Source organism: Grammomys surdaster, unplaced genomic scaffold (assembly GCF_004785775.1).
Source record: "Grammomys surdaster isolate TR1022 unplaced genomic scaffold, NIH_TR_1.0 276, whole genome shotgun sequence".
NCBI lineage: Eukaryota > Metazoa > Chordata > Mammalia > Rodentia > Muridae > Grammomys > Grammomys surdaster.
In genome coordinates, this window is record NW_021604717.1 from 71,247 (window position 1) to 98,837 (window position 27,591).

At 39.8% G+C, this 27,591-nt stretch overlaps 1 protein-coding gene across 4 annotated transcripts in view; it reads left to right on the forward strand.

Annotated features, from left to right (window-relative positions):
- The first annotated feature begins 54 nt into the window (after positions 1–54).
- Positions 55–27,591, forward strand: part of Armcx5 (armadillo repeat containing X-linked 5) — a 31,466-nt gene continuing 3,929 nt past the window's right edge. For 2 of the 4 annotated variants that reach the window (XR_003712586.1, XR_003712585.1), the window contains exons 1-5: positions 55–297; positions 765–861; positions 1,820–1,896; positions 5,866–5,992; positions 9,459–9,534. Coding sequence is in view for 1 of the 4 variants with exons in the window: in XM_028776998.1 (XP_028632831.1) it covers positions 2,486–4,189 (1,704 nt within the window). In the remaining 3 variants the exon portion in view is untranslated. Of the gene's footprint in view, positions 298–764; positions 862–1,819; positions 1,897–2,232; positions 4,521–5,865; positions 5,993–9,458; positions 9,535–27,591 lie in introns of those variants that run through there. The other 2 variants (XR_003712587.1, XM_028776998.1) reach the window with 2 other exon arrangements.

Here is a 27,591-nt window from a genome sequence, read left to right on the forward strand (position 1 = left end):
CTCCGTAATGACGTAGCCACGCCTAGTGCGTCCCGGCGGATGTAGAGGCGTTTAGTCGCTTCGTGAGAGACCGGAGAGAGAGGAGTGGGTACGGAAAGGTGGTAGAATTTGCTAATCATGGCCCTTCATCTTGTCCTGCGTCCCAAGCTCCCGGCAAGCCCCTAAATACAGCCGCCGCCATTGTCTCTGCTCCCTGGGCCTGATTGCTGATTGCGTTTGCCTGCCTCCTTTCTGTACGGCAAGGCAGCACCGGAGATAACGCAATTAAGAAAACAGCCTTGGACTCAAACAGAACAGGTTAGTAAGAAGGAGGGCATTGCTTGGGGTTGTGGATGCGGGTTCCATGATTGGTGCGGGATTCGTGACCTGATTTTAGGAGGCGAGTGTTGAAAAGACTAGGGAGGATGATAAAAAGCTATCTACGTTTCAGTAAACTCCCATCATCATGGTCGGGAAGGGAGGTGGATGCAATGGCAACATCTACTGGGGAGATGGCTTACTTGTCAGAGAAGCGGAGGACTACCAGTGCTGATGAAGACATTTGTCTGAGGAGTCTTGAGAATCAGGGAGGAGGTATACAAAGGTGTTATAAATGTGGAAATATTAAATCTTGTATTGGGTATATTTGAAGATTGTTTTCACATTCTGGTTGCTTATCTGACCATTAATTAACTACATCTTACTCACTGTGATTTCATTTGATTTAGGACTAACGCACATGTATTTGTGTTGATAAATTTTCTCCCTGGTTTGCATTTCTCCAGGTTTCAGGGCGTCAGATCACGTCAGATCAAAAGGGGAGGGAGAAGATAAACAAAACTGACCTGATTTCTGTACAGTGGGAAAAAGCTGCAAGAATAGGTAGGGTTCTAGAATAATTTCTACATCTCCTCTTTTCCAGCCTTCCAGAAATGCCCTTCGTTACCCCAACTATGTTGCAGAATGTTGCAGAATGTGATAGGTGTGTGTGTGTGGGGGGGATGATCATAAGAATGTGTAAGAAAATTGAAAATGATACTTTTCGTTATTTCCCCAGCTTCCTGTTATTGTCAGGCATTTCATCCCTATTGCCACCACTACGGCCGACTGTGCAGAGATGATTTAGTTGTCTCTTCATGGAAATTATCAGGCTTTAAGAATATAGCAGAGGAACATGGAGATTTCTGGGTGTCATGTGGGGGTGGCAAAAGAAAGGGAATCAGAGAATTCTTTACCAAACAAGTATCTGTGTCCAGCAAGCACTTATTCCTTAAGTACTGTTTTCTAAATTATACTCAGTAGTGATGTTCTCCTGTTTGTGGATTTCCTTTGGTGGACACATCCAGAGGGTTGTATAACTGTTGCCTGTTGTGAACATTTGTAAAATAACTGACTGTGAAGTTAGGAGATAATGAGGAGGAAATTATACTGTTTCTAGGGTTAGTGTGAAGACAGACAAGGGTCCCTTAGACTAGAAAATCACATCCTTTTCTTTTGTCAGTTTCAGTGACCTCCAGCCGGTCTGTGGATTCACGTAGGAGTCTTGGTCTACTTTAGAGATAGATACAGGATGGAAACATCTTCCCCTCATGCCCTCTTCCTCGTCCTGCTCTAACACTTCATTATTAATCTGTTTTTCAACTAGGGGATTACCCAAACAGTCACTGAAGAGGACAACGGTGGCCCCTAAGGGAGGAGGAGGAGGAACAGCTTTGAAGCTGGATAATGGGAGGAGAGGAAGACCAGGAAAGGAAAAGCTAGACAAACTGTCTGAGAAGGACAGGGACCAAGGTCTGTATCCAAAGAGCTTAGTTTCTCTATCCTCTGTATCTGTCTGTAGGTCTGCCAGATCTGCTGCAGGACTTGTCACCAATAGAAGCAGAGAAAGGAGGAGAAAATTCATTCTGACGAGCACAGGTTAGTATGAACGTGGGGACTCCTTGAGTAAGACCTGTAGGATGGAATAGTAAAGACTTGGTTGGCTCCAGCCCAGGTCAGCAGACAGCCTTGGAATTCTGCAGCCTCTTGTGTCCGTCCAGCTTTCCTATTCTCTCTGCCCTTATTCGTGTCTGCAAAGACAGTTGGTAGCATATGGAGGTGTAGACAGTGGGTAACCTGAAAGAAGGAGTTGGTTACTTGTCTTCCCCATAGAGCACTGAATTTCCATCCTTAAGTATGTCTCTGTGCTAATCAGCATGAGGAGAAAGAAAATTGGAAGAGACTTAAAGCCCCATTTCCTTCCTCCACCCCTAGGTCCAACTTCAGTGACAGATCTGATGGCCTTGGAGTGGCTGAAGACCACCACCCTCCACAGGCCTGCGCCCAAGCACAGCTATCCTTTATCTTGAGTGAGCTTCCTCAGCGTGCTGTCTATATAATTGGCAGAAACTGTAGTTGGAAAGGGGCCTGAATGACTCCTGGACTTTATATGAATACACCTACTTGGGGCTGACTTTTGGGCAAGGCTGAGATAGGGGCATATTTAGCTTTATCTTTCTCTTGAACCATGATTGGCTCTAAAACTAAAAGAAAAGCTAGAGAAGAGTCAGGGGCTTCCTCAAAACCTGGAACCAATAGCCCTGCCAATGCTAAAGGAAAAGCCAAGAGTCAGACCAATAAAGCGGTTAAGGCAGAACCAAAAGAAGAATGGGGAAACCAGGCTCAGGCTAGGGATCAAGCAGTGGCCAGGACACAGCCAGCAGTTTCCACTGAGCCCAAGACTGTGACATGGAAAGTAAAAAAAAAGAAAGATAAGACTAATAGTAGAGTCATGGCTCAGGCTAAGACGGAACTCCTGGCAGAGCCGAGTTTAGTACCTCACACAAAGTCAGATGCTTTGTCTACATCTGTGGTCATTACTGTAAGCAAGTCTGAAGTCAAGGTTGACACTGGAACTGAGGCATCTGTTAAGGGCTCTGCCAAAGCTACTGATAAGCGTAGTATTAAGCACAAACCTGAGTCAAAGAAAGAGGTCTGTGTCAGATCCAGGGCTGGGGACAAGGCTAGTACTGTCATCAACACCACTGACGAGGATGAAGATTATGTGTGCTCCTGGTTTTGGACTGGAGAAGAGCCTAGTGTAGGGTCCTGGTTCTGGCCTAAAGAGGAAAATGCTCTTCAAGTTTATCAGCCTCCACCAAACGTTGAGGAAGAACCTGAACCCCCTGATACATTCGACTTTACTTTAAAAAAAAAAGCTGCAGCATGGTTAAGGGGCAGGTTTATTGTCCTAGTCCCAGTTGAGGAACCCCAGCCGTCTTTACCTCCAGAAGGGAACTGGACTCTGGTTGCGACCTTAATTGAAACTCCTCTGGGTATTCGGCCTTTGACCAAGATTCCACCTTATGGTGGACCTTACTTCCAGACTTTAGCTGATTTAAAAAACCAAATCCGGGAAAAAGAAAAGTATGAACCCAATCCAAAGACCTGCCGCTGTAAATCACGTACCTTTAGTTTAGAGCCTGTTGAGTTTGATAAACTTGTTGCCCTACTTAAGTTAACTAGGGATCCGTTTATTCATGAGATAGCTACCATGATAATGGGTATCAGTCCTGCTTACCCATTTACTCAAGATATCGTTCATGATGTTGGTGTCACTGTTATGATTGAAAATTTTGTCAATAATCCAAATGCTAAAAAATACCCTAGAAATTTAAATTTAAATGCCAACCCTGACGCCCCTGAAGAAGTGAAAGAGATGGAAGCACATGTAAATAAAGTTTGTAGGGATATACTCTCTTGTCCTTTGAACTGCTCCGTGCAAGTGGAGGAACTAAAGCTGTTAGTGAGCTTGAGTGTGAAATTTGATTATCACCACGTGGTTATCTATTATGTTCGCTATTTCATCTCATTGTTAAACAAAGGAAGTGTCAAAATAAAGTTTCAGATTTTAAGAGTTATTCTGTGTTTGTCAAAAAATCAAGCCAATATAAGAGAACTGATCAGTGCTGAAGTACTGTCCTCACTGGTTGCTCACTTTCACAAGAATGAGTCAAAGGCTAATATTCTTCATATCATTGAAATATTTGAGAATATAAATTTCCAATTCAAAAAAAGGGTAAAGCTATTTACTAAGGAAATGTTCACTAAATCTGAACTTATTTCCATATTTCGGGAGGCAAAAGAGTTTGACCAGAAACTCCAAGACTTAGCAGACCACAGTGACCCTGACGTGAGAGATAAAGTCGTCCGATTAATACTCAAACTCTAAATAGCTGTATATTCTCACAAAGCCTTGAACATTTTTGTCTTTCCAGTATAAATTGAATGCTTATTATAATTATAAATTTGATACTTATGCTCTCTGTGTTGATGGAGGCCATTTTCTGGATGCTACTCATCTTGAGAGATTGAATAGTTGCTGGTTTTTATTGTGCTATATAATATAAATTAAGATATTTTTGGAATTTCTGTAATGTAACCCAGTACTGAACCTATTCGTTCTAAATAAGCTATATTTCTGTGCATTCTATTGATATAAGTGTATTTTCGTATTCCATTTATGTGTTTTTAATAAAGTTGCATGCTAAACGCAATGAAAACATTGTTCCAGTTCTTTAGTTGAAATGTAGTCAGAGGTGAACAATGTAAAGAAAGCCAAAATTGTTTTCTGTCCATTTACTGATGGGGGTGGTACAAACAAACAGATTCACAAATTGACAGATCTTTCAGTTTCAACATGTTCAGGGAATACAGTCAACCATTCCGTGACCAAGAAGACAGGACTGTGCTTCTGGGTGGCTGGAGGTTGTAGATGGCAGGGTTTCTGTGGAGGAATGATACTGAGTCCAGACAGACTTAGGAGGAGAATACAGACACCTTCACATCACTATTGAGTCCTTGAACTTGTACTTGGCTTGTACATCGTGTTCAATTATGGACAATGGTGGGAAGTACAGTTCTAAAGGGACACAGCCACACTGTATCCTTATTAGCCCTTTTCCTATCCAGGAATGTCAGATTTACTACTTCCAATGAGGTTTTCTAACCCTGCCATCGTGGGCCTCAGAGAAGGGCTCCGGATCACCTACAGGAACTGATATGGATAACGCTTCCTCTACTTTGGTGGTTGTTGGTTTTCATCCTTTCTTTTGTTTTCTGGCCAATACTTTTGACTTGGTGATTTATATGTATTCTTGATCACAGGCTCTCGTTTGTTCTGATTCTTAAGTGTCAGAGCATGGCTATATGTGTGACACACCCACAGCATATCAGAGTCCTTCAGCACTGATTAGTTAGAAAGACATTAATCTCCATACTACCACTGTCCAGCTTATCTTCACTTTACTGTTTGAAGCCATGTTTATTCTATCTCAGCCTCCTGTTTATAGAACAAGCTAGGTCCAGAGCAGAGGCTAATGGTATAGAACAACAGATGGTGATCTGATACCACCTTTGTCTTCCCCTACTCCCCAGATCCTTTGCTGCTGTTCTTCTCAATTTACTGCCCAGAATTGGGAGTGACAAAGATTATAATCTCTGGAAGAATTGTGTGTGTGTGTGTGTGTGTGTGTATGTGTGTGTGTGTCTGTGTGTGTCTGTGTGCGTGTGTGTGTGTGTGCATGTGCGTGTGTGTGTGTGTGTGTGTTCAGACAAATAGCTGCGATCATGATCTTTCTTTTGGCCTTTTCATGCATTGGGGGAAGGTGTAAAAGTATCAGCAAGCTGGAATGTATCCTAAGTTTTAACCACTAATCCTCGTTTAATTTCTATGAAGGTCAGATGTGAACCTATTTCTCATATTTCTAGTAATAAAAATGAAGGATAATTGTCCATATTTGTAATTTAGGATGTGGGGGAAAGCAGTGGTGGGGTTTTTTTTTTTGTGCAGTGTACCACTTTAATTTAGAAGGATTTTGAAGTTCAATGTAACTTTTTAATTCACAGATCTCCCCTAGCCTATAATACCATCTGTGAATACTCCTCTCAGTGGAGATCTTCCCAGTGCAGTTGGACCAAATCCTTTGGAAACAGTCTATATCTCAAATGCCCTGTGGAGTACACTCTTAATCAGGTAATGGCTTGGAATTTCCCAATATCAGCTAAGGACAAGGGTGAGTTTGGGATTTGTATATATTGGTACCAAAGGAAGAAATCAGTCTTCCTGCTTGAATGGTAATTTTAAGAGTCAAACTCGTCTCCCATAGTTTCTGACATGTCATTATTTGTACACTTAAATTGTTCCCACGGTTGGGCTATTATGACCAATGCTTCAGTGAACATTGAAGTAAGAGTACCTGTTGGAGTCCCCAATTTCTTCCTAGTGAAACTTAGTAACCATTTATTAGCTTCTCCCTCATAATCTCCCTAGCCTTTTATAACAATAATTCTACTCTCAACTTCTTTGAGCACAACCTTTTCTGACTGTATATATGTGGAGATGATAAGGCATTTGCCTTTCTAGAGCTGGTTTATTTCATGTAATAGTGATCTCTGGTTCCAGTCCTGTTGTTAGGAATGGCAGAATGGCATGCTTTTGTGACTGAATAATTTTTTCTTCTGTATATGAAATAACAACGTTTTCCAATCATCAAATTTTGGATATGTAGGTTTCCCCCTTAATTTTTAAATGTAGTTATTTGGAGAATTTTCTAATGAAATTTTTGTAGCTCCTGATACAGTCTAGATATCAAACCTCTGCCAGATGTATGAATTGTAAGTATTTCTCCTTATTAGACTCTCTTGCCTGTTTCTGCACTCTGTGATTTCCTTTACTGTGCAGAAACTTTAGTTTGATGTAACCTCATTTTATGTTTGCTTTTATTTCTTGTGCTTTTATGGGTCTGTCCAAGATTTCCTGTCAGTTCCAATGCCCTAAAACATTTTTTTTAAAGTTAACTTTGAGGAGGTTCATAGTTTTAGGTTTTACATTTAATTCTTTAATACATTTTGAGTTGCTTTTTTATAACTGTTGGGAGATAATTGATTGTAATTTTGAAGATAGTCTTCTGCCTTTGGCTATCAAAATTTCCCAGCATCATTTATTACAAAAAGTGTCCTTTCCTCATTATGTCTTCTTAGCAACTTTGTTGGAAAACAGCTGATTGTAGATGCATAGGCTTATTTCTAGACTATTACATGTAGTTGGTCTGGGTGTACATTTTATGTCATACCATACTATTTTTTTTTAATCACTTTAGCTTTGCAGTTTGTTTTGAACTCAGGAAATATAGTGCCTTTGTTCTTTTATTCAGCATATATTTGGTTTCTTGGTGACTTTCATGGTTTCATGTGATTTTATTACTGCAGTTTTCTAGTTCTGTATAGAACATCTTTATTGTTACAGGGATTGAATTAGATTTGTAAATCACTTTTGCTAGTACATTTTAATAGTGTTTATTCTTCCAGTCCACGAACACAGGGGGTGTTCTCATATCGAGATCTTTCATATAATTTGATTTCATTTATTTTTAATAGTTTACTTTTATAGGTATTGCAAATGGAATTACTTTCTTGTTTTTTATTTTAGGTAATTTTTTGCATGCTAGTTTTACAGTCTTCAACTTTCTAGAATGTATTGGCTCATTCTAGTAGGTTTTTTTTTTTTTTGGTGGAGTCTTTTGGCGATTTTCTATATCTAGATCATGTTATCTCCAAATAGAAACAGTTTGACTTCTTTTTCAACCCAAATGAATGCTTGTTTGTTCTAGATCTTAGAAAGCACAGTCTTTTCAGCTTATTTTCTTTGACTTTAATGTGAACTTATAAAGGTCTTATTATGTTGTAGTATATTTCTTCTATTCCCAATTTTTCAGTGCTATTATAAGGGGATGTTGAATTTTATCACATGTATTTTCCACATTGATAGGTTCATTTGGTTTACCGTCCTTCATTTTTGTTGGCGTGGTTTATCAGTTTATTAATTTGAATGCCTTGAACCATCTTGTATTTGTGGAATGAGTCCAACTTTGTCATACTAAATATGCTGTAGAGTTTAGTTTGCTTCTCTTTTGTTAAGTAATTTTTCATCTATATTGATCAAGCATATATTAGCCTGCAGTTTAGTCTGTATATTATTGTGTGGATAATGCTGACCTCACAGACATAGGTTTAAGCCATTAAGAAAGTCTTTATTAGCTGCCTGGCAACTACACTGGGTGTTTGAGATCCCAGTATAGCCCTGAGCCTTTTTAAAGGTAAGCTTTTAGATACAAAAACCATGCCCTGGCTAGGCATACTTCAATTAACAAGAGCAATTAGTCAGAAAGCAAGGTTAGTACATGTAGAGACTTTCCCAGAACTATGGACTTTGCTGGATTAGGCTTTTGTTTTAATTTTGGCTGATGGTATTGTCTCCATGCTGAGTTTTGTGGGATGAATGGTATTTCCAACATGGAGTCAGTTGTGCTAAGGTATGGGGTCCTACTAAGGTTTGGGGCCCTATTACATTCTCCACAGGTCTTAGTGAATGTGTCAAATCATGTACTCATTCTGCTCTAAAGAAGTGTAGTTGGTCCTAAGGTACATTAATTTTATTGAACTGATACATAATTGGCCATGAATTTTAAGATGCAGGGGCCTGCCATTAATCCAATCAGAATTAAAGGTTTAGCCAGTGCTGATAATGGAATAGTTAGCCAGGGGATCAAGAGGACAGAGACTGGTACTAATTATTTGACTTATTTCATTGTCTCTTTCTCTTTCTGAGATTTTTCCCAACCATGGCAAGATTTATTTCTAATTACCCCATATCAAGTAGCATAGAAATGACAGGTTTTTCCAAAAGCAATACGTAGTCCTCCTTTGTATGTCCAATCTCAGAATAGAATACTTGGTCTGAGAAACTCAGAAAGTTTGTGGACCACAGATGAGTAGCCTGGTGAAGGTCAGTTATTAGAATCCTGCCAGTTATTTCCTGGAGAATGATCTTTCCCTCTGATGGCCTTCATCTACCTGTCGGTTTAAGCTGTCCATTTCTTCTCTACCATGAAAACTCAGGCAGCACTGGGTCAGAGTATGTCATCAGAATATCAGTAGGCCCCACTGGTCTTAGGGCTCTTTGTAGGACAACCAGGTCAATGGCCCAGCAATAGAAGACAGAACTTGATAAGGGAAGCCAAATAACCACGTTCAGGGCCTAGGTCTGTGTATATGGTGGTGTACTTTCTTTTCCCCATCTGAAAGCCTGGGTCAGATCGACAAGTTCTGCTCTCTGGGCTAAGGTGCTTGTCTTGGGCCCAAATCTTTTCAGTTAAAGTAAGTACTGCAGCTCCCACATACTTGGTTTCATCTTTCATGACAGTCATGGATGAGCATCTGTAGGTTGTCATCAGATAGGAAGGTATTGATGGTGGTGGTGGTTTTCTTAAAGCCTTATTCTAGGGTGAGGCAGGAATAGGGCCTGATAGGGGTTCACACAGGCACTAGACAGCGAAGCATTCTGATGTTCCTCAGAGGAGGGTTTCAGCCACATCATGGGGGTACTCTGAGTATATGATCATGATCCAGAGTTAACTTGTTTGCTTGTTTGTTTTTTCCAGTAGATTAACAGCAACCGCCACTGCTCTTAAGACAGGTGGACCATCCTGTGGCTGCAGTGTTCAACCATTTGGACAGGTATGTCACAGGGCATTTCCATGGATCCAAAGTTTGGGTTAAAACCTCTTTTGTCTTTTGTTTCATGGACAGATGATGAGGTTTTGAGCTATCTGGGAGTGCTAGAGCTGGACTCAATGTCAGAATTGCTTGTAAAGCCTCAAATGTCTTTTGTTTAGTCTCAGTCCAGATTAGGACTCAGTGCCCTCATGTTGTGCTGGTGTATAGAAGCCTTGCCTCTGGTATCTAGAAGCAGCAATAGCTAGCTGCACCTAGATACTCTCAAACCTGTCTCTTAGTCTTTGGAATTGGGATCTGAAGAATGGCAGCAATCCTGCTCCTAGACAGGTTCCTTTTGCCTCCCCTCAACTGGTATCCAAGATAGATAGACTCTAATGTACAAAGTCAGGCTTTCTCAGCTAATATTCTATAACCCAAGGTTTGTAACTCTTAGCAGCAGTCCCTCAGCAGCCCTTTAATTATCTATTTTACCAGGAAACCTCTGATAGAAGGGCAAGAATTCAGCTCTTAGTATCTCATCAAACAGTGTTGGCAAAATTTTTAAATCTTCAGGGACATCTTATCCAGGTATATTGACTCCTTTACCCTCCGTCTGGGTCTGTCCATTTAAAAGCAAAGATGGGCTGACTCACCTCTGCCAATGAGAGACTGAAGAATGCATCTTTCAGGTCCAAGACAATATATATCTGTTTCTCTGGCGAAATCCAACTCAGGTTTCTTTACAGGCAGGCAAGGTGTATTCCAGGGTGACTGGCAGGGCACCAAGATGCCTGTCTTTCCACCCAGGGAATATGGACTGCAATTTCCCTTTTTTGTTTCTAAGGTCCATGAATATTGTTTAATCTGGATGGCTCTGAGATTGATCCCTGGTGTCTTGAGATCTGGTTTCTGGGGATCTCAGTTGAACCTCCAGAAAGGATGTAGGGTATCCACTAGAGAAGACTGGGTTTTAAGCCAATAGGATGTCTTTATTAACTGACAGGTAACTATACTGGGTGTTTAGGATCCCAGTATAACACTGAGCTTTTCTCAGGATGAGCTTTTAAGCATAAAAATTGTGTCCTAGGTTGAGATACCTTAGTTAACAAGAACAGGTATCCAAAAGCATAACTACAGAAGCCAAAAAGCAAGTTAATACATTTAGACTTTTCCAGAATTATAGACTTTGATGGATTAGGCTTTTGTTTTCATTATGACAGGTTGCGCTGTCTATGTACTGAGTTTTGTGGCCTGAATCATACTTCCATCATGGAGTCAGTTGTGCTAAGGTCTGGGGGTCTGTTATAGTAATATTCTTTGCAATAATCACTTTTTTTGTACTTTTGAAATAAGCAGGTTAGTTGGTATGAGTTCTTAAATTGTTTCATAGAATATAAGTCATGTGATCCTAGGTTTTTCTTTGATGGGAGGCTATCTGTTAGTAATTCAGTCTCTACTATTCTGTTTTCCATTATTCTACTTTGCAAAGGTATACATATCTACAAATTGGCCCATTTATTCTAAGTTATCAAATTTCTTAGCATACATTTGTTTCTAATACTTCTAATGATCCATGTGGTGTGAGTTGTAAAGCTTCCCTTTTTGCTTTATAGAGTATTTGACATTCTCTTCCTTAGTTTATCTAAGGGTTAGTCCATTTGCTTTATTTTTAAAGAGCCAACTCTCATTTATGGTTTTTACTTTATTCCATATTTACTTATGCTCTGATACTGTTGCTTCCTTGTGCCAATTTGGGGTTTGATTTAAGGTTAGTGGTTAGCCATCATTTGCATTTGCATTGATTGCATCTTTGCATCATTTGCATTTTTTATAGATTTTTTCTGTACTTTATTGACTTTGGTTACTACAACCCTCTTTAATAGTGCTTTTTCTATATCGTAGACATCATTATCTGGACATTATCTCAAGAAGTATTTTAATTTCCTTCTTGAAATCTTCTTGGACCTAGTGGTTGTTCTGCTTGTGTTCTGAAAATTCTGTTTATTTGTATAGTTTCTAAAGTTTTTCTTGTCATTGATTTCTAATTTTACTAAATATGATTAGAAAAGATACTCCTTATCATTTTAGTCCCTTAAGACTTCTGATTGCAATGCTTGGAATTGAACTCTCCATATATATATATATATATATATATATATATATATGGAGAGAGAGAAAAAAAGAGAGGGAAAGAGAGTGAGAGTGTTGTGGTGGTGGTGTTTGTTTGAGGCAGGGTTTTGTGTAGCCTAGTCTGGCCTGAAATTTACTGTGTAGCTGCTGTAGATGATCCTGAACTCTGCAGATGCTTTTCCTTCAATTCACTCGGAGTGCGTGCCATTACAGCCTGGTTTATGCAGTGCTGAGGATCAAACAGGGCTGCATTCTGTCCACTCAGCTTTATCACCATTCTTGAGGCTTGGTTTTATGTCCTATCTGTCAATATATTCTGGATAATTTTCTATGTGCTGTTGAGAAAAAAAATTGTATATTGAGAAGCTGTAAAGTGGAATTCTCTAGCAATGTCGCTTAGATCAAGTTGCTGTAGTGTGTGGTTTAACTCTTGTGTTTGGTTTTCTTTTACCAGAATCTAAGATTTCAGTGTTTGCCACTCTACCAAGTTTGCATAAGACAGATTGAAGATTTATTCAAGGCCAGTCCTGTGGAAAAATACAGGAGAATTTCCTGTTTCAAATCTCAGTCTTCAGTTTAACCATTGTAACTTCTTTTATGCAACACAAAATGAATTACAATGTGATGTTAGGCAGGAGAAGTCCCAGAGTTAGGCAAGATCTCCAGAGACTTGTTCTCTTCTTAGAATGTAGCTCCTAGGGCTGGAGAGATGATCAGTGGTTAAGAACGCTTGATTCTCCTGCAGGCCCCAGTTCCAAGCACACACATGGCCCTCTGTCGCCATCTTCTGGCCTTTTCTGGCATTGCATGTTACTTAAAATCATTAAAAAAACAAAACAAAACAGGCCATCCAAATCTCTACATTTTCTTTTCAAGCACACTACTTTTCTTCAGTTTAATTTTGAACTGAAGAGAGAAAAGTTTTATAGTGGCTTGTCTACTGAATATAGAATACCTTGTGAACAGGATGAGTCGTTAAAGCTTAGGGAAAGGATTGGGGAGGTGAGAGGAAAGTAATAGTTCTTTCCTGGTTTGTCTGTCTGTTTCTAAAACTAGGGAGTTAAAGTTCCATACCATTGTACTGTATTTTTCTCATGTTAGGGCTTTTTATACTTACTCTCTATATTTGGGCACATAATATTATTTCTCTTGTGGCACTGATCTTTTTAGCATGGACCTTCCTGGTCTCTTGTGGTGCTTTGATTTAAAGGCTTCTAGCTAATAAAATGCTACTCTTGCTTTTTATGGATTTAATTTGTGTAGAACATTCAATTTCATACCTCTACTTTCATTCCATGTGTATACTTCGAAGTGAGGTGGATTTTTGGTAGGATACAACTAGTTGGCTCCTGTTATTTTTAAATCCATATAGTAGTTCTTGTCTCTTAATTGGATAATTTCATTTTCGTATGTTCATGACAGTGCTGACAAGTTAAGTCTTTGGTCCAACCATTCTATGACTTGTTTTCTATTTTCTTTGTGGTTCCTCTCTTTCTCGGTCATGATGTTGCTCTATAGTTGGGATTTATTCCGTTTTTAATTCCTTGTTTATTTTTGTTCTATATGCATTTTTTTTATTTGTGGGTAGCTTGAGAGTTAAAAAATAGTGTTTTTGATTATAACAAGGTATTTTTAAATAACATCAACTTAACATGACCATAATGATGACAGTAGAGCAGGAGCACAAGAGAAAGGAATTAATGTGAAAATGACACTTACATTCCAGGTTTCCAGTTTCCATTTTTGATATGTCATTCAATACCTTTCTATATTTGTCTATCCCTAGCATGTATGGTTCTCTTTGAAATTATTTTGCTTTTAGTCATTTGCTGAAGCTATGAATGGTTTATTTACCATTCTTAGAGATTAGAGCATTTTGAGTTTATTTTTATAATTTTATACTGTTTTTTTGCTTCCAGTTTTTAAAATTAAATTTTCACACATGTACTTACTGCATACTAACTATACTCTCCCACTCTCTCTTTCTGCTAACCCTGTCTACCACTCTATTTCCTTAGAAATCTTCCCCACATTTCTGTCTACTAGTTTTATTTTGCGACTCACTAAGTTTAAACCAGCACCATCTGTATGAGCGTGGGTGTGGAGCTATCTGCTGGACCGTGGTGGGCTCATCAGTCACCATACAACGGAAGACAGTGTCTCCCCTTCTCCCAGAGTCTATCAATGAGCCCCTCACTCACCCATGACTGAATCTCAGAGCTAGTCTTGTGCAGGTACCAGTTCAGGCAACCACAGTTGTTTCCAGTCATGACTGCCATGGTTGTGTCGGGCCTAGAGGATGACATTTCATTCCTTTACCTTATCTTCTGTTTCTTACTACTACCTAACCCATCTTCCAGAATGTTCTCTGAGTCTTAGAAGATATTGTGTAAATGTCTTATTTAAAGCTGGTCTCTCAATGTCACTTACTCTGCAAAGAGAAGCTTTTGTGATTAAGGCTGATGGTATTTTTGACTACAAGTATAAACATACCGATTTAGAAGGCAATGTGATTCTGTTTCAATTTAGCTGAATAACAGTAATAAGTTCCTTCCTTGGACATATGACTTCCTCAGGTATGTGTTGATATACATGTCCATCTCTGTGTGTGTATACACACACACACACACACACACAGAGAGAGTAAATTAACATGTATGTTATAGAGAAGTATGCAAAAGACAAAACAGAATCATCAACAATCATAATTAGTTTGTTTGAGCATGTCCTTGCTAGCATATGATGATATCTTCACATTAAAAGATTGGATATGTATTCCTGTCATCCTAATGTGACAGGAATCCTAATATCTGTCTTCTTAGATATTCTAAGCAGGCTGTTTCTTTTCTCTGAGCCTATAGTTACTTCCATCATTTCAGCATGTTATAGTGCTGAGCACCAGTATGTTTTCTTTTTTTTTTTTATTGGATGTTTTATTTACATTTCCTATGTTGTCCCCTTACCCCATCCCCCATCCACCCAGGAACCCCCAATCCCCTCACCCCTCCTCCTTCTTCTCTGTGGATGTAACCTCTATCTACCACCCCCACTCCCACCTCCCCACCCTCAAAATTCCCACCCCCTGGGGCATCCAGCCTTCATGAGGCCAAGGTTCTCTTCTTCCACCTATGCCCAGCAGGGCCCTCCACTCTTACATATTCAACTGAAGCCCTGGATCCCTCTCTAAGTGCTCCCAGGCTGGTGGTTTAGACCCTGGGAACTGTGGTTGGTTGGTATTGTTGCTCTCCTCATGGTGCTGCAAATCCTTTCAGCTCTCCTTCAGTCTTCACTCTAATTCCTCCATTGAGAACCCCATGATCAGATCAATGGCTAGTTGTGAGCATCTGCCTCTGAATATGTCAGACTCTTGACGACCTCTGAGGAGACATCCATATCAGGCTCTTATCAGCATGCACTTCCTGACTTCCACATCAGCATCTACCTTTGGTGACTGCACATGGGATAGATACTCAGGTGGAGTGGTCTTGAAACGGCCCCTCCTTCAGTTTCTGTCCCTCACTTTGTCTCCATATTTGCTCCCTTGAGTATTTTGTTGCTCCTTCTAAGAAGGACCGAATCACCCTCACTTGGTCTTCCTTCTTTATGGGCTTCATGTGGCCTGTGAGTTGCATCTTGGGCATTTCAAGGTTCTGGGCTAGTATCCAATAATCAGTGAGTGAATACCATGTGTCTTCTTTTGTGATTGGCTTACCTCACTCAGGATGATAATTTCTAGTTCCATCCATTTACCTAGGAAACTCTCGAATTCATTGTTTTTAATAGCTGAGTAATACTCCATTGTGTAAATATAGTTTAGCAGAAAAGCACGATCTAAGCTTGTTTGTTCTAAGTCTGTAGTTGTTGGATTGTTTCGAATGAACTGGAGGATGAATGAACAGAACAGAATTAGCAGTCTGTCCCCACAGTGTTCTTTCAAGAGCCAGGGTAGGCCCAGATGGCATGTTCACAGCATTGCACTGTGTAGAAGCACCATGGGATTCTGCCCTGATTAGAGCATAATTACTATGCAAGGACTGTCTCTTTCTCCTGTGCAGTAACTACAATGACTTGGCACCTAGCTCCCTTTTTGTATCCCCATGGGAAAATTACTCTGTCTCTGTTATACTGTCTGAGGCTAGAGAAGGAATGCAGTTGGCAACCATGTGGCCACCAGTGACACATTGCTTGGTCTCACTCACAGCCCGCAGGCCACTGAGATCTGCACAGCATAGGAGTAGAACTCAGATCCATCCTACTATACGGGTTGCTTACTGCTGATATAAACCAGTCCTTGAGTACTGTAATTAGCCATAGGTTATGTTTGTCAGAGGGGAAATACAGTCAGTGAGTCTCAAGTCTCTATTTAACACCAGGGTAGATGTAGGGCCTCTAGCTTCTGAATACAGATTTTGAGGATTTATCCAGTTAGGTTTCCCTAACCTAGCACTGAATTACAAGGCAAACTATTTAGCTTACTTTCCTTCTCTACCTGCTACAGGGAGGAATAGTTCCCATTGATGTCACCCAAGGTTAGAGGAAGGGTACTGGAAGTGGTCCCTTGGTTGCCTAGGCTGATGCTAAGCTGAGATGCGCGCAAGTCTCACAGCTGCAAGAGCAGCCCAGTCTCAGGCATGCACTCCAGGCCCCTGCTTTGGTTATCTTTAATGCAGGATGAAGTCCAAGTCTGTTCTACTTGTGCATAAAAGACTATCTGATGCACGAGTATGCCTAGAGGCTCCATGTGCGTGAGTGCATACTGGGAAAGGGTGGCCTTTGGCATCTGCCTAGTGTGTGGTCTCACTGTTGTAGCCTCAGCACTGGACTTCAAGGCAAATATCTGTACTAATTTTTCTAACATATCCTATAGAAGATAGAGTCTTGCTTTTTATTCAGCTCTCCAGTGTTGGAGAATGAATATTGGGAGCCAGGCTGTTTCTTACATACCTGGCTAAAAAGAGGGTCCAGAAACTGTCTACAAGTATTGGCTTGATCACAGGGCTGTGTGGGTCTCTGTTGCCCTCTTGATTTTATTTTGATGAGTCTGGCACTGGGGTTTAGATGTAATTCCCTCTCCTATCACAAATATGAGGTATGGGGGTCTCTTTTTTTTTCCTATATTCTTCAATGCACCTCTAATATACTAGAGTACCAGTACCACTGTGGTCTCTCAGTTGGCTTCCTTAGCTCTTATGAGAGAGGTTTGTGACTAGCTGCCCCATCTGGCTGGCTGGGGGGAGTCATAATTAGATCACTGGAGGATTTTAACAGCCATGTTGCTTAGCTTCCATCCATTAATTTTTTTTCTTTTTTTTATTTATTTATTTTTTTTTCCATTAATTTTTGATAACCATCCCATTAGTATGTAGTAGAATCTCATTGTGGTTCTAACTTGAACTTCCCTGAGTCTTAATTGTCAATGTCTAGTGTGTTGAGGGGTCTCAAGTGAGGGTCTCATTAACCAGGACGTAGGGGATACACAGTGATAGCACACCAATGCATACTTGATTCAAAGTTTCAGCATCTTTTATACAGAAAGCAAAAGAAAGATTTCCCACAGTTTTTCATTCTCACCAGGTGCTGTTTCCATAGCAATAGCTTATCTTGGTTCAAGGTGACCCAGACCTCCTTGCAGACTGAGAAATCTGTCTGCAGTCCAACTCTTTGGTGTGATGTCTAATTAAACTATAAACAATGTTACTTTCTCATGAGAAAAGGATCTGAAGGCCACTTTCTCAGGTTTGTAGCTTACTTGGCAAAACACCAGGATTCTCTGCTGAGAAAGTATGTGTACTCTTTGTCCCAAGATGCTGGGATTCTCAGATATCTTTCATTCACCTCGAAGATAGTAAGCTAGGAACTGTCACCTCATGCCATTTCTCTAGACTTAATGGCATTAAACACCTTTGTGTGCATATTGACTATTTTCATATGTTCTTTGTAATAAAGGTCATTTCATTTATTTCTTTTTTTAAAGAGGGATCTCATAGCCAGGGATGACTTTGAATTCACTGTGAAGCTGGGGGTGACCTTGAACTTCTGGTTCTCCTGCCATCACTTCCTAACTGTCAAGATCACAGGCATGAACTACTATCCCCGATTTAGGTTCTCTGTCGGCAGTGGTGGCGCACGCCTTTAATCCCAGCACTTGGGAGGCAGAGGCAGGTGGATTTCTGAGTTCAAGGCCAGCCTGGTCTACAAAGTGAGTTCCAGGACAGCCAAGGCTACACAGAGAGACCCTGTCTCGAAAAACCAAAAAAAAAAAAAAGAAAAGTAGATTTTTGTCTTTGTTGTTGCTACATTGTACTTCTTTTTATACCCAAGATATAAGCCCTGCACACCACAGTACTCTCACAGATGGAGGTCAGAGGACACATTGGTCAGTTCTCTCCTTTCGGTATGTATGTCCTAGGGATCAATCAAAGTCAGGTATTCAGGCTTTGCAGCAGACTTTTATCCACTTTTATCCACTGAGTCATTTCACAGGCCCCTGAAGGTCAATGTTAATTAATCAAATTCATCTATTTAAATCAATCACTGGATGATTGGGCATCATATCTAAGAATTTATTGCCATATCTAAGTCATGAAGTTTTACAACTGTGCTTTCTTTTAAGAGCTTCATAGTTTGATAACCTATATTTTAGATGTTGATCCATATTGAATTAGTTTTTATATGTTGAGTTGAAGGAGGTATATGACTTCATTCTTTTATATTTGGAAATCTACTTATCCTACTATAATATGTTGAACAGACTATTCTTTCTTCCTTCAGTAGACTTGAAACCCCAACCAAACCAACTGACCATGGATGTGTATATATATATATATATATATATATATATATATATATTTGTTTCTAGATTCTGTTTTTTCCCCATTTGTCAGCCTTAAGGTCAATATTGAGTGTTTAGATTTATAGTAAGCTTTTTTTGTATTGTTTGTTTCTTTATTTGTTTTGTTTGTTTTTTTGAGACAGGGTCTCATGGTTCCCAGGTGAGCCTCAAACTTGCTATGTAACTGAGGCCTTAGAATTACTGACCCACCTGCATCTACCTCCTGAATGTTATAGTTACAGGTATGCACTTCTTCTAGGATGTCTCGAAACCAGGAAAGGAACATGCTCCAATTTCGTTCTGTTACTTCAAGAATGTCTTTATTATTTTGAATCAATTTTGCGAAAATTTAATGATCTGCTTTTTTAAAACATTTATCTTGCACAGGTCTTATGCAAGCTACATGATTGCTGTGAGTTCATATGTGCAAAGTCAAGCCAGACAAAATCCCAGCATGGACAGGGGATGTGGGCATGAAGCCCCATCACTAGCTGAAAGAGTTATTGGTAATTGCTAGCTGCTAGCTGCTAGCTGCTAGCTGCTGGGAGAGTAAGAGTTTTCTTTAGTGGTGTGGTCGGTCCCTGATAACATGACCACCCTCTGGTGGATGGCCATACATCCAAGACTATATAGGCAGCAGAAATTTATTTTTTGTCAATTTCTTTTTAAAGACTATATATTTTTAATTTAAAATAGATTCTTCTCTCATACAATACATGCCAACCACAGTTTTCCCTTCCTCCCTTCTCCCCCAAATCCACTCCTTCATTTCCCTTCAGAAAAGAACAGGCCTTCATGAGACAGCAGTCAAAGAGGACAAAATAAGATACCATAAGACAAGGCAAAAGCCCTCATTCTGAGACTGGATAGAACGACCAAATAGGAGGAAAAGAGTCAGAGATACATCCTAATCTCACAGTTAGGATTTTCACAAAAACTTGAAGCTACCAGCCATAATACATATGTGAGGACCTGATACAGATGCATGCAGGCCCTCTGCCTGCCTTGTCAGTCTCTGTGAGCCCATGTGAGCCTTGCTTAGTGATTCAATGGATCATGTTTTCCTTGTGTCCTCTCTGACTCCTGCAATCCCTCCTCTTCTGTGGTCCCTGAGCTCTGAGGGGTGGGACACGATGGAGAACTCTAATTTATACTCTCTTCTAGCTGTGGATCTCTATACCTGCTCCCATCTGCTGAGGGAGGAAGCCTCTCTGATAACAACTAGATAAGGCACTGATCTATGTGTATAGCAGAATATCATTAGGAAAGGGACCTGATGGAGATAGATATGTGTAAAGCAATGCATCTTGATCTTATCCACTGGCACCTTCCCCTTTCCACTACCACAAGCTCCCCGACACATTCCTTCCCACATTCATGTCCTTTCCTCTTTTTAATGTATCCCACTGGATCTAGTTAGTGTTGCCGGAATGTTGACTGGTATTGCTGGCTTGATCTTGGGTAGGTAATCAAAGCTATAGTGAGTTCATGACTGCAACAGACATGTCCTGTCCAGATGGCATCATTTCACAGGGCTTTTCCCCATCAACTGAATCTTACATTCTTTTTGCCCCATCTTCTGAGATGTTCTCTGAGCCTCAGGAGGTTGATATTGATGTTACATTTAGAGCTGTAACAGTCTCAGCATTGTGATTAGCTATGACTGCATATCCTGCTGCCCACTGTGGAAAGGAGCTTCTCTGGACAATGTTAAGGGCAGTTGTAATCGATGGTTATAGATTGAAAATATTTAGAAGGCAATTTGACAACTGTCTTAGTTAGGGTTTTACTGCTGTGAACAGACACCATGACCAAGGCAACTCTTATAAGGATGACATATATTTGGGGATCGCTTACAGGTTCAGAGATTCAGTCTATTATCATCAAGGTGGAAGCATGGCAGCATCGAGGCAGGCATGGTGCAGGAGGAGCTGAGAGTTCTACATCTTCATCTGAAGGCTGCTAGTGGAAGACTGCCTTCCAGGCAGCTAGGATGAGGGTCTTAAAGCCCACACCCACAGTGACACATTGACTCCAACAGGACCACACCTTCTAATAGTGCCACTTCCTGGGCCAAGCATGTACAAACCATCACAACAACATTATCATCTAGTCAAATAACAATTGCAGGTTCTACCCAGGATCACAGTCAAGGCAGACATAAAATCACTTCTTGTAGAGCAGGCTTTAAATCCAATCAGAAAGCAATTGGTTATCACCATACCCTTCATGCCGTTATTACATTAGGTGCACAGCTTGCCTGGCAGACTGGTGTTGTAATATTTAGGGTTCACTGAGGGATGTAATCAGCTTTTTGCTTACATGAGAAGGGGTCATTGGGAACTTATGAGATTGTTCAACAGGTAAAAGCACTTGCATTGAAACCCTGAAGACCTCAGTTTGAACCTTGGAACCTTCCATAGTGGAAAGAGAAACAACCAACTCCTGAACAGTTGTCCTCTGACCTCCAGGCATGTACGAGACATTCCTGCACTCATATGCACATACCATACACACATACATCATACATGCATGATGATGATAAAGAAAATTAAAGGGAATCATTAGGATTTTGATACAAATTACTTTGAAACTGTAGATTGCTTTGAAAGTATTTTCTGTATAATACTAAGTTTCCAGTCTATGAATACAGAACATTTTTCCATTTAGGTTTTTTTTATAATGTAGTCACTTTTATTACACAGGGTCTCATTAAACAGCTTAGACTGGTGTGGAGCTCTATATAGCCCAGGCTGATCTAACTTGTAGTTCTCCTTTCTCAGTGCCCCAAATGACAGAACTATAGGCATGCACTTCCAGTCACATTTTTTTACAATTAAAAATTACATTTCAGATCATTTATTGCTAGTATATAGAAATATAACTGATAATTATGAGTTGAATGTATAACTTATAGCTTTGTTGAATTAATTTACTTACTTTGATAGTTTTCTTGTGAATTCTCTAAGAATTTGTATTGTGTAGGACCATGTCATATCATCTGTAAATGGAAGTACTTTTTCTCCTTTCTTCTCCCCTCGTTTTTAGAAACAATGTTTCATGATGTAGCCGAGCCTGCCCTAAAACTTCTGCTCCTCCTGCTCCACCTTCTGAGGGCTTCGATTATAGGGATGTGCCATTTCATGGTGCTATAGATTGAACCCAGGCCTTCCTGAATGCTAAGCAAGTATTGCACCAACTGAGACACATCCCAGCTCCTTCTTCCTTCTGTTTCTTTATATTTGTGTGTGTGTGTGGCTCCTACTTCCTTCTGTTTCTTTATATATATATTTTGTGTGTGTGTGTGTGTGTGTATACACGCACATAGATGGACATGTATATGTTTGTATTCATACACTTTAGTGTCCTTGGAGGCCAGAAGAGGGCATCAAATCCCTTGGAGCTAAAGTTAATGGTGGTTGTGAGCCAACTGATAAGATTTCTGGACCCAATCTGTGCTGAGCCATCTCTCCAGTCCTTCCTTTTTCTGTTATTACTTGGCTCCATTTGGTTTCTTTTTCTTATCTACATTCCCTGGCTGGTATGTCCAGTACAGTGTTGAAGAACAGTGGTGAAGAGAGCATAATTGACTTGCTCCTGATTTTCCTGTGAACAGTCTTTAGTTATTTTTTAAATACTTAATATTGTGTTAGATGTGGGGTTTTCATGTATGCCATATCATGTTAATGAAGTTCCTTTCTATGCTATGTATGAGCAGGTTTTATTATGAAAGGGTATCACATATCAAATGCCTTTTTTTTACATCAATGGACATGTTCCATTAAGTGGAGGTTTATTATTGTTGATGTAGTTCAAAATCTGTTGTAGTTCATTTTCTGCTGCTAGAGCAGAATGGTACAAATTGGGTACGTTTTTAACAATGGAATTTATATGCCTCGTGGTTCTGAAGGTTAGAAAATTCAAATGGAGGAACACTGGATTTGGCCATGACTTTCTTGCTTAATGAAAACATGGAGAAAGGACAAGTGACTCTGAAGGGCTAGCCTCCCAACTCCTTCCAAAGCCTTCTAACTTCTAGGATTGCAAAGGTGTGTGTGCTACCATGTCTGGCTTAAGGTTCAACTTCTTTTTAAATTTAATGTATTTTAATTACGTATATGTATGTAGGTGTATGGACATGCACATTTGAGTAAAGCCACCCAAGGAGACCAGAAGAGGGAAGGTATCATCCTAGATTTATCCATTGTCTGACTTTTAAAAGAACCTATTTCTATTTATAGGGGTATATATATTTATATATTTATAGGGGTATATATATTTATATGCAAGAATATATAATTATATGTTTATGTTTAGTATAGTCTTTACTGAGCTCATTTATATTTTATTCACTTTTGGGTGTGGTACTTTGCAGAGAATAGCCTGTGGGAGTTGTCTTTTTCAACCATATGGAGTCCTGAGGCTTGAACTCAGGCTGTCAGCCTAACCTGCAGAGTCATTTCACTGTCCCTCCTTCTCTTAATAACTGTAACCCCATTCTCTCTATAGTTTCTTCCTTTGCTCTTTGGAAAATACACACATTTTTTTCCAACAGAAGGATAAAAAGTATTTTTCCAACTCCACCCTGACATACTTTTTGAGCTACTCCCTACCTCTGTAATTTCCCAGCAGTAAAGTTGCCCTCCTTATTTCTTTCTTATCTTTTAGTCTTGCTGCGGTTTTAAATTGAGCTTCTGTTCTACTTGAAATTTATGTCACAACATTTTTCAGTGCCACAGAAAATTCTGCAGTCTTTGTATGATAAATTAGAAACTCAGTACCACTAGCCTTTTGTTTACCAGGGTTTTGTTTCACTGAGAAAACACAATTGAAGAAACTTCATGTTCTCCAAAGCATCATTGATGAGAACTTCCTAAGGATTAATGAGCCTGTGACAAAATAAAAAAAAAATCATGTTGCTAGATAAAGGCTCTTTATTCATCATTTTTCTAAAAAGTATTTCTTCTGAATTAAAACTATTCTAGCATAAAAAAAGCAAAATGAGTGCCCCTGTCATGCATTGGTGTGTAAATCCTAGGGAGATAAAGACACAAGCTAGAGAGGCTCCGAGATTATGCCCTTTTCACCTGAGATCCCTGGTAAACTAATGGTAAGGCTCTGATAGGTCAAAAATGATGATTTTTATTTGCAAAATCCTCTACAGCCATTTCCCTTTCTCTCCCCTGTACCTCCATTGTCACAGATTTAGAATTGAATTACGTTTTTATTTTACACAACCTAGCTCTATTGTGTACAAAATAATTTTTCTTTTAGGAATTGTTATGGTGAAATACAACAGACCTTCATCCAAATTTTCCTTCAGGTGTCAAGGTAGATTAAACCAGGCACATTCCAAGAGGGTATGAAAACTTGCTTTTCTGATGTAACAATTTTTTTCTGAACAAAGCAAGGCAACTTTCAAACAAGTTAAAAGTGGCTTGAAAGAGTAAAGCAAAGTAGCTTTCTTGAGAATTTTTGGTGGCTAGGAGATTGGTCCAGGATTAGTTTTTGTTGTTGGTTTTTTTTTGTTTGTTTGTTTTTGTTATTTTATGCATACACACACACACACTCATATATGAGACATGGGTTAGTAGTCAGAATTTTAATTTTGTTTACTTTTTTATTACATTTTTTACTTATTTATTTTGTGCACATCTGTGTGTATATGGGTGTGCTCCTGATCTTTAGAGGTTAGAGAATAATTTGTGGGAGTTACTGTTATGAGATGTAACGTGGTGAGGGTGTGCCTGGCAGGCCCATGCTGAGCTGTCTCCTTGAGAACAGACCTGGTAGAAAAGGGGGTCTATGGGGGAAGAGAGGGGAGTGAGGTTTTGGAGAAGTGGTAGAGGGAGACAAACGGGGTCAGAGCCATGAGGGCAGAGTAGGGAGAGACAGAAAAGGACAGAAAACAGAAGAGAGGGACTGGCTGGGAACACATGGGTAGAGAGAGAGAGCCAACTGGGTGACAAGCAGTTGTTTTATATCCTGCCCACACCTGGCCACAGATAATGAGTCTGGTGATGAAGTAAAGTGTTGCTAGGTCCCTGAGACGAGCCTAGTGGAATCACCTGCAAGCCAACAGTTATTCTCTCCTTTTGTCATGTGGGGCCCAGGGATTGAACTTAATGTCAACAGACCTGTTGGCAGGTGTGTTTACACATACACAGCCATCTGGCTGGTCCTACTTCTCCCTTCCACCCTCCCCCCAACCCCCGCCTTTCTTTAAAGATAGGGTTTCACTCTGCAGCCCTGGCTGGTCTTGCTTTTTAGGCATGCACTGGTATTCTCAGCACAGGATTGTTAAGTAACTCCTATCATTGATAATGGATGACTAACACAATCAAAAACTGGGTAAATGATTTTAACAGATAGCTGTCTAAAGATGCTGTACATACAACCAACAAATCAGGGAAGGGTGCTTAACATTATTCTTCTTTAGGCACATAAAATGTAAACAACAGTGCTGCAACCTCAATGGCTTTGGGATTGACCTGACTGAGCGATTGGGAGTGAAGACAGCCATACATACAGAAAACCTGGGATAAGGTGGGCCCTGCGTTCTGATGGACACACACCAGCAGATGCTTATCATATGTAGCTGTCAGAGGAGGTGTGTTTATTATATACAGTTGAACAAGGAAATGTGGTAGCTAATCTCCATAAAGGTATCTCTGTAGGGGAGCAATCTCAGGCTGCAATCACCTGGGAGGAAGAAGCTTGGGTGATACTTTCTGTACACACAGTCAACATCAGTACTTGTTACTCCCCTGAACCTGACTCTAGAAAGGCCTTGCCACTGCTATGGGCCTGAGGCACTGGGGTCCATGACATGTCAATAGTACATGCTGATTCAAGACTTCATCCACTCACCACACCACAAACCGCTTCATCCCAGTTAATATTTACACTTTTTAGTAAATGGGAAACATATTGGCAAGAATGTGGAGAAATCATAACAGTTATCCATCACTAGTGGGAATATAGAATGGTACAGCAAATATGCAAAATAATATTTCTTTAGTATACTGCTTTCAGCCCTCATTTTCCTTTGGCCTTTGAGACACAGTCTCATATAGTGTTGTCTGACTTTGAACTCACTATACTATGTCTGCACTCTTGATCTTCCAGCCTCTACCTCCCAGATGCTGGGATGATTGACACCTGCCCCCACACCCAGCCTCACTTTCTCATTTTTTTCAGGCTTTTAGTTTTCTTCAAGTAGCTAACCTAGAGATTAATGTTACTATCTTAGCTATATAGCACTAAGATGGAATTAACACCAGCTTACTTTCAGTAGTTACAGGACTCTGAGTAGTCTCCCCCCACCCCAGTTGATGCTGTACTTCTCATGAATTCAATTTATACATACTGTGAATCCAGTCACATACATTTATGAATTTGGTGGTTAAAATGTCCAGGGAAAGAAAGTAGAAATAACAAAGCAAAGATATTGTAAATTCTGGATTTAAAAAACTAAACAAACAAATGAGTATAACAAAGCACTTTTTAAAAAAACAAAGCACTTTATATTTACAGAAAAAAAGTGAGCTGAAAGTGCATAGTAAAAACCACAGATACAGTCTAATTATGAACATCTTACAATATCTCTAAGACTGATGACATACACAATAATGGTCAGGAAAGAGTACATTACTATCTTAGTTAGGGTTGCTATTGCTGTGGCAAAACACCCTAACCATCAGCATCTTGGGAAGGAAAGGGTTTATTTCACCTTATAGCTTATTATCCATCATTGAAGGAAGTCACAGCAGGAACATTAGTTAGAAACTGATGCAGAGGCCATGGGACAGTTCTTCTTACTTGTGGTTCTACATTCTGCTTCTTCCCTTGGGGTATTCAAACAGTGCTGTACACTAGGCTGGAAGGAAGCAGAACCCAGGATGGGTAGGGTCTGTAGGATTCCAGTCAGGCTTGGAGTGTGGGGAAAGAAGGCCTTCTCTGAGGATTTTAGTATTACAGCTCTTCTTAGACAATATTCAATAAAACAGCTCTCTTAGATGGTATTCAATGAAACATATTGTGCACATATACTTTATTTGGGGTGAATCAATGGGGATATATATATATATATATATATATATATATATATATATATATATATATATATATAATCAATCCTTGGAGAATGGGAAGGATTCTTCTTAGGGTTAAGAAGCATTCCAGGAATCTCAGGTGCTTGCTGAGCAGGTTCTTACTTGGAGAGAGGAAGCAGAATCTGTAATTTCACCAAGGACTATGTGACATTCATTCCTCAGGTAGAAGATTGGAGGCAGTGGGAGGAGGTGGTCAGGCTCCCCAGATCAGGCAGAGAAGAGGAAGCCCCTCTAAGAAAAGGGACTCCTCCATATTGCATGGAGCTCAGGAAAGATATCAGGATGTGGAAGACCTCCACCTTAGTAGTGATGTGTAACACTTTTTGCTTGTTCCTCATGGCCTACTCAGCCTGCTTTCTTATAGCTACCAGGACCTCTTGCTCAGTGGTGTGACCACCCACAGTAATCTGAAGTCTTCTGCATCAACACCAATCTTGTAGGGACATTTTCTCTCCCTAAATGACTCTTAAGTTGTGTCTAGTTGTCATAAAATTAGGTAGCACAATTATCTTATTTTGCATAAGTATACTTTATGATCATTACAAAGTGATAAAATTTCTTACTGTAGAATTTCTTAGAATGTTTCCTGGTTGTTAAAACTTCCCTGTTAAACAATATGTGGCTGTAATTCTCCCCTAGTTTCCTAGTCTGTGCACACAGATTCTCATACTACTCAAACGCTGTAATGTTTTAGTACATCTGCACCACTGCTTGACAAATACTGTAAGTTATTATTAACTCTGCTCTCCGGTATACTTTGGAGTATTCCCTTTCTGTTGTACACTTGGACTTTTAAAAATTCTGACAATGTTCACATGACTTTAAATATCCCACTTTTCTCACTTTTAGCTACACCTTCCAGTAGAATTAAATACACCTTGCTATGCAGAGATCACCATTATTTTAAGAACAATTGATCATCCTAAACTGAATCACTTACCCATTATAAAAATAACCCCTATTAGTCCTTGCAGTTAGCTCCTAGTAAACACTATTCTATTT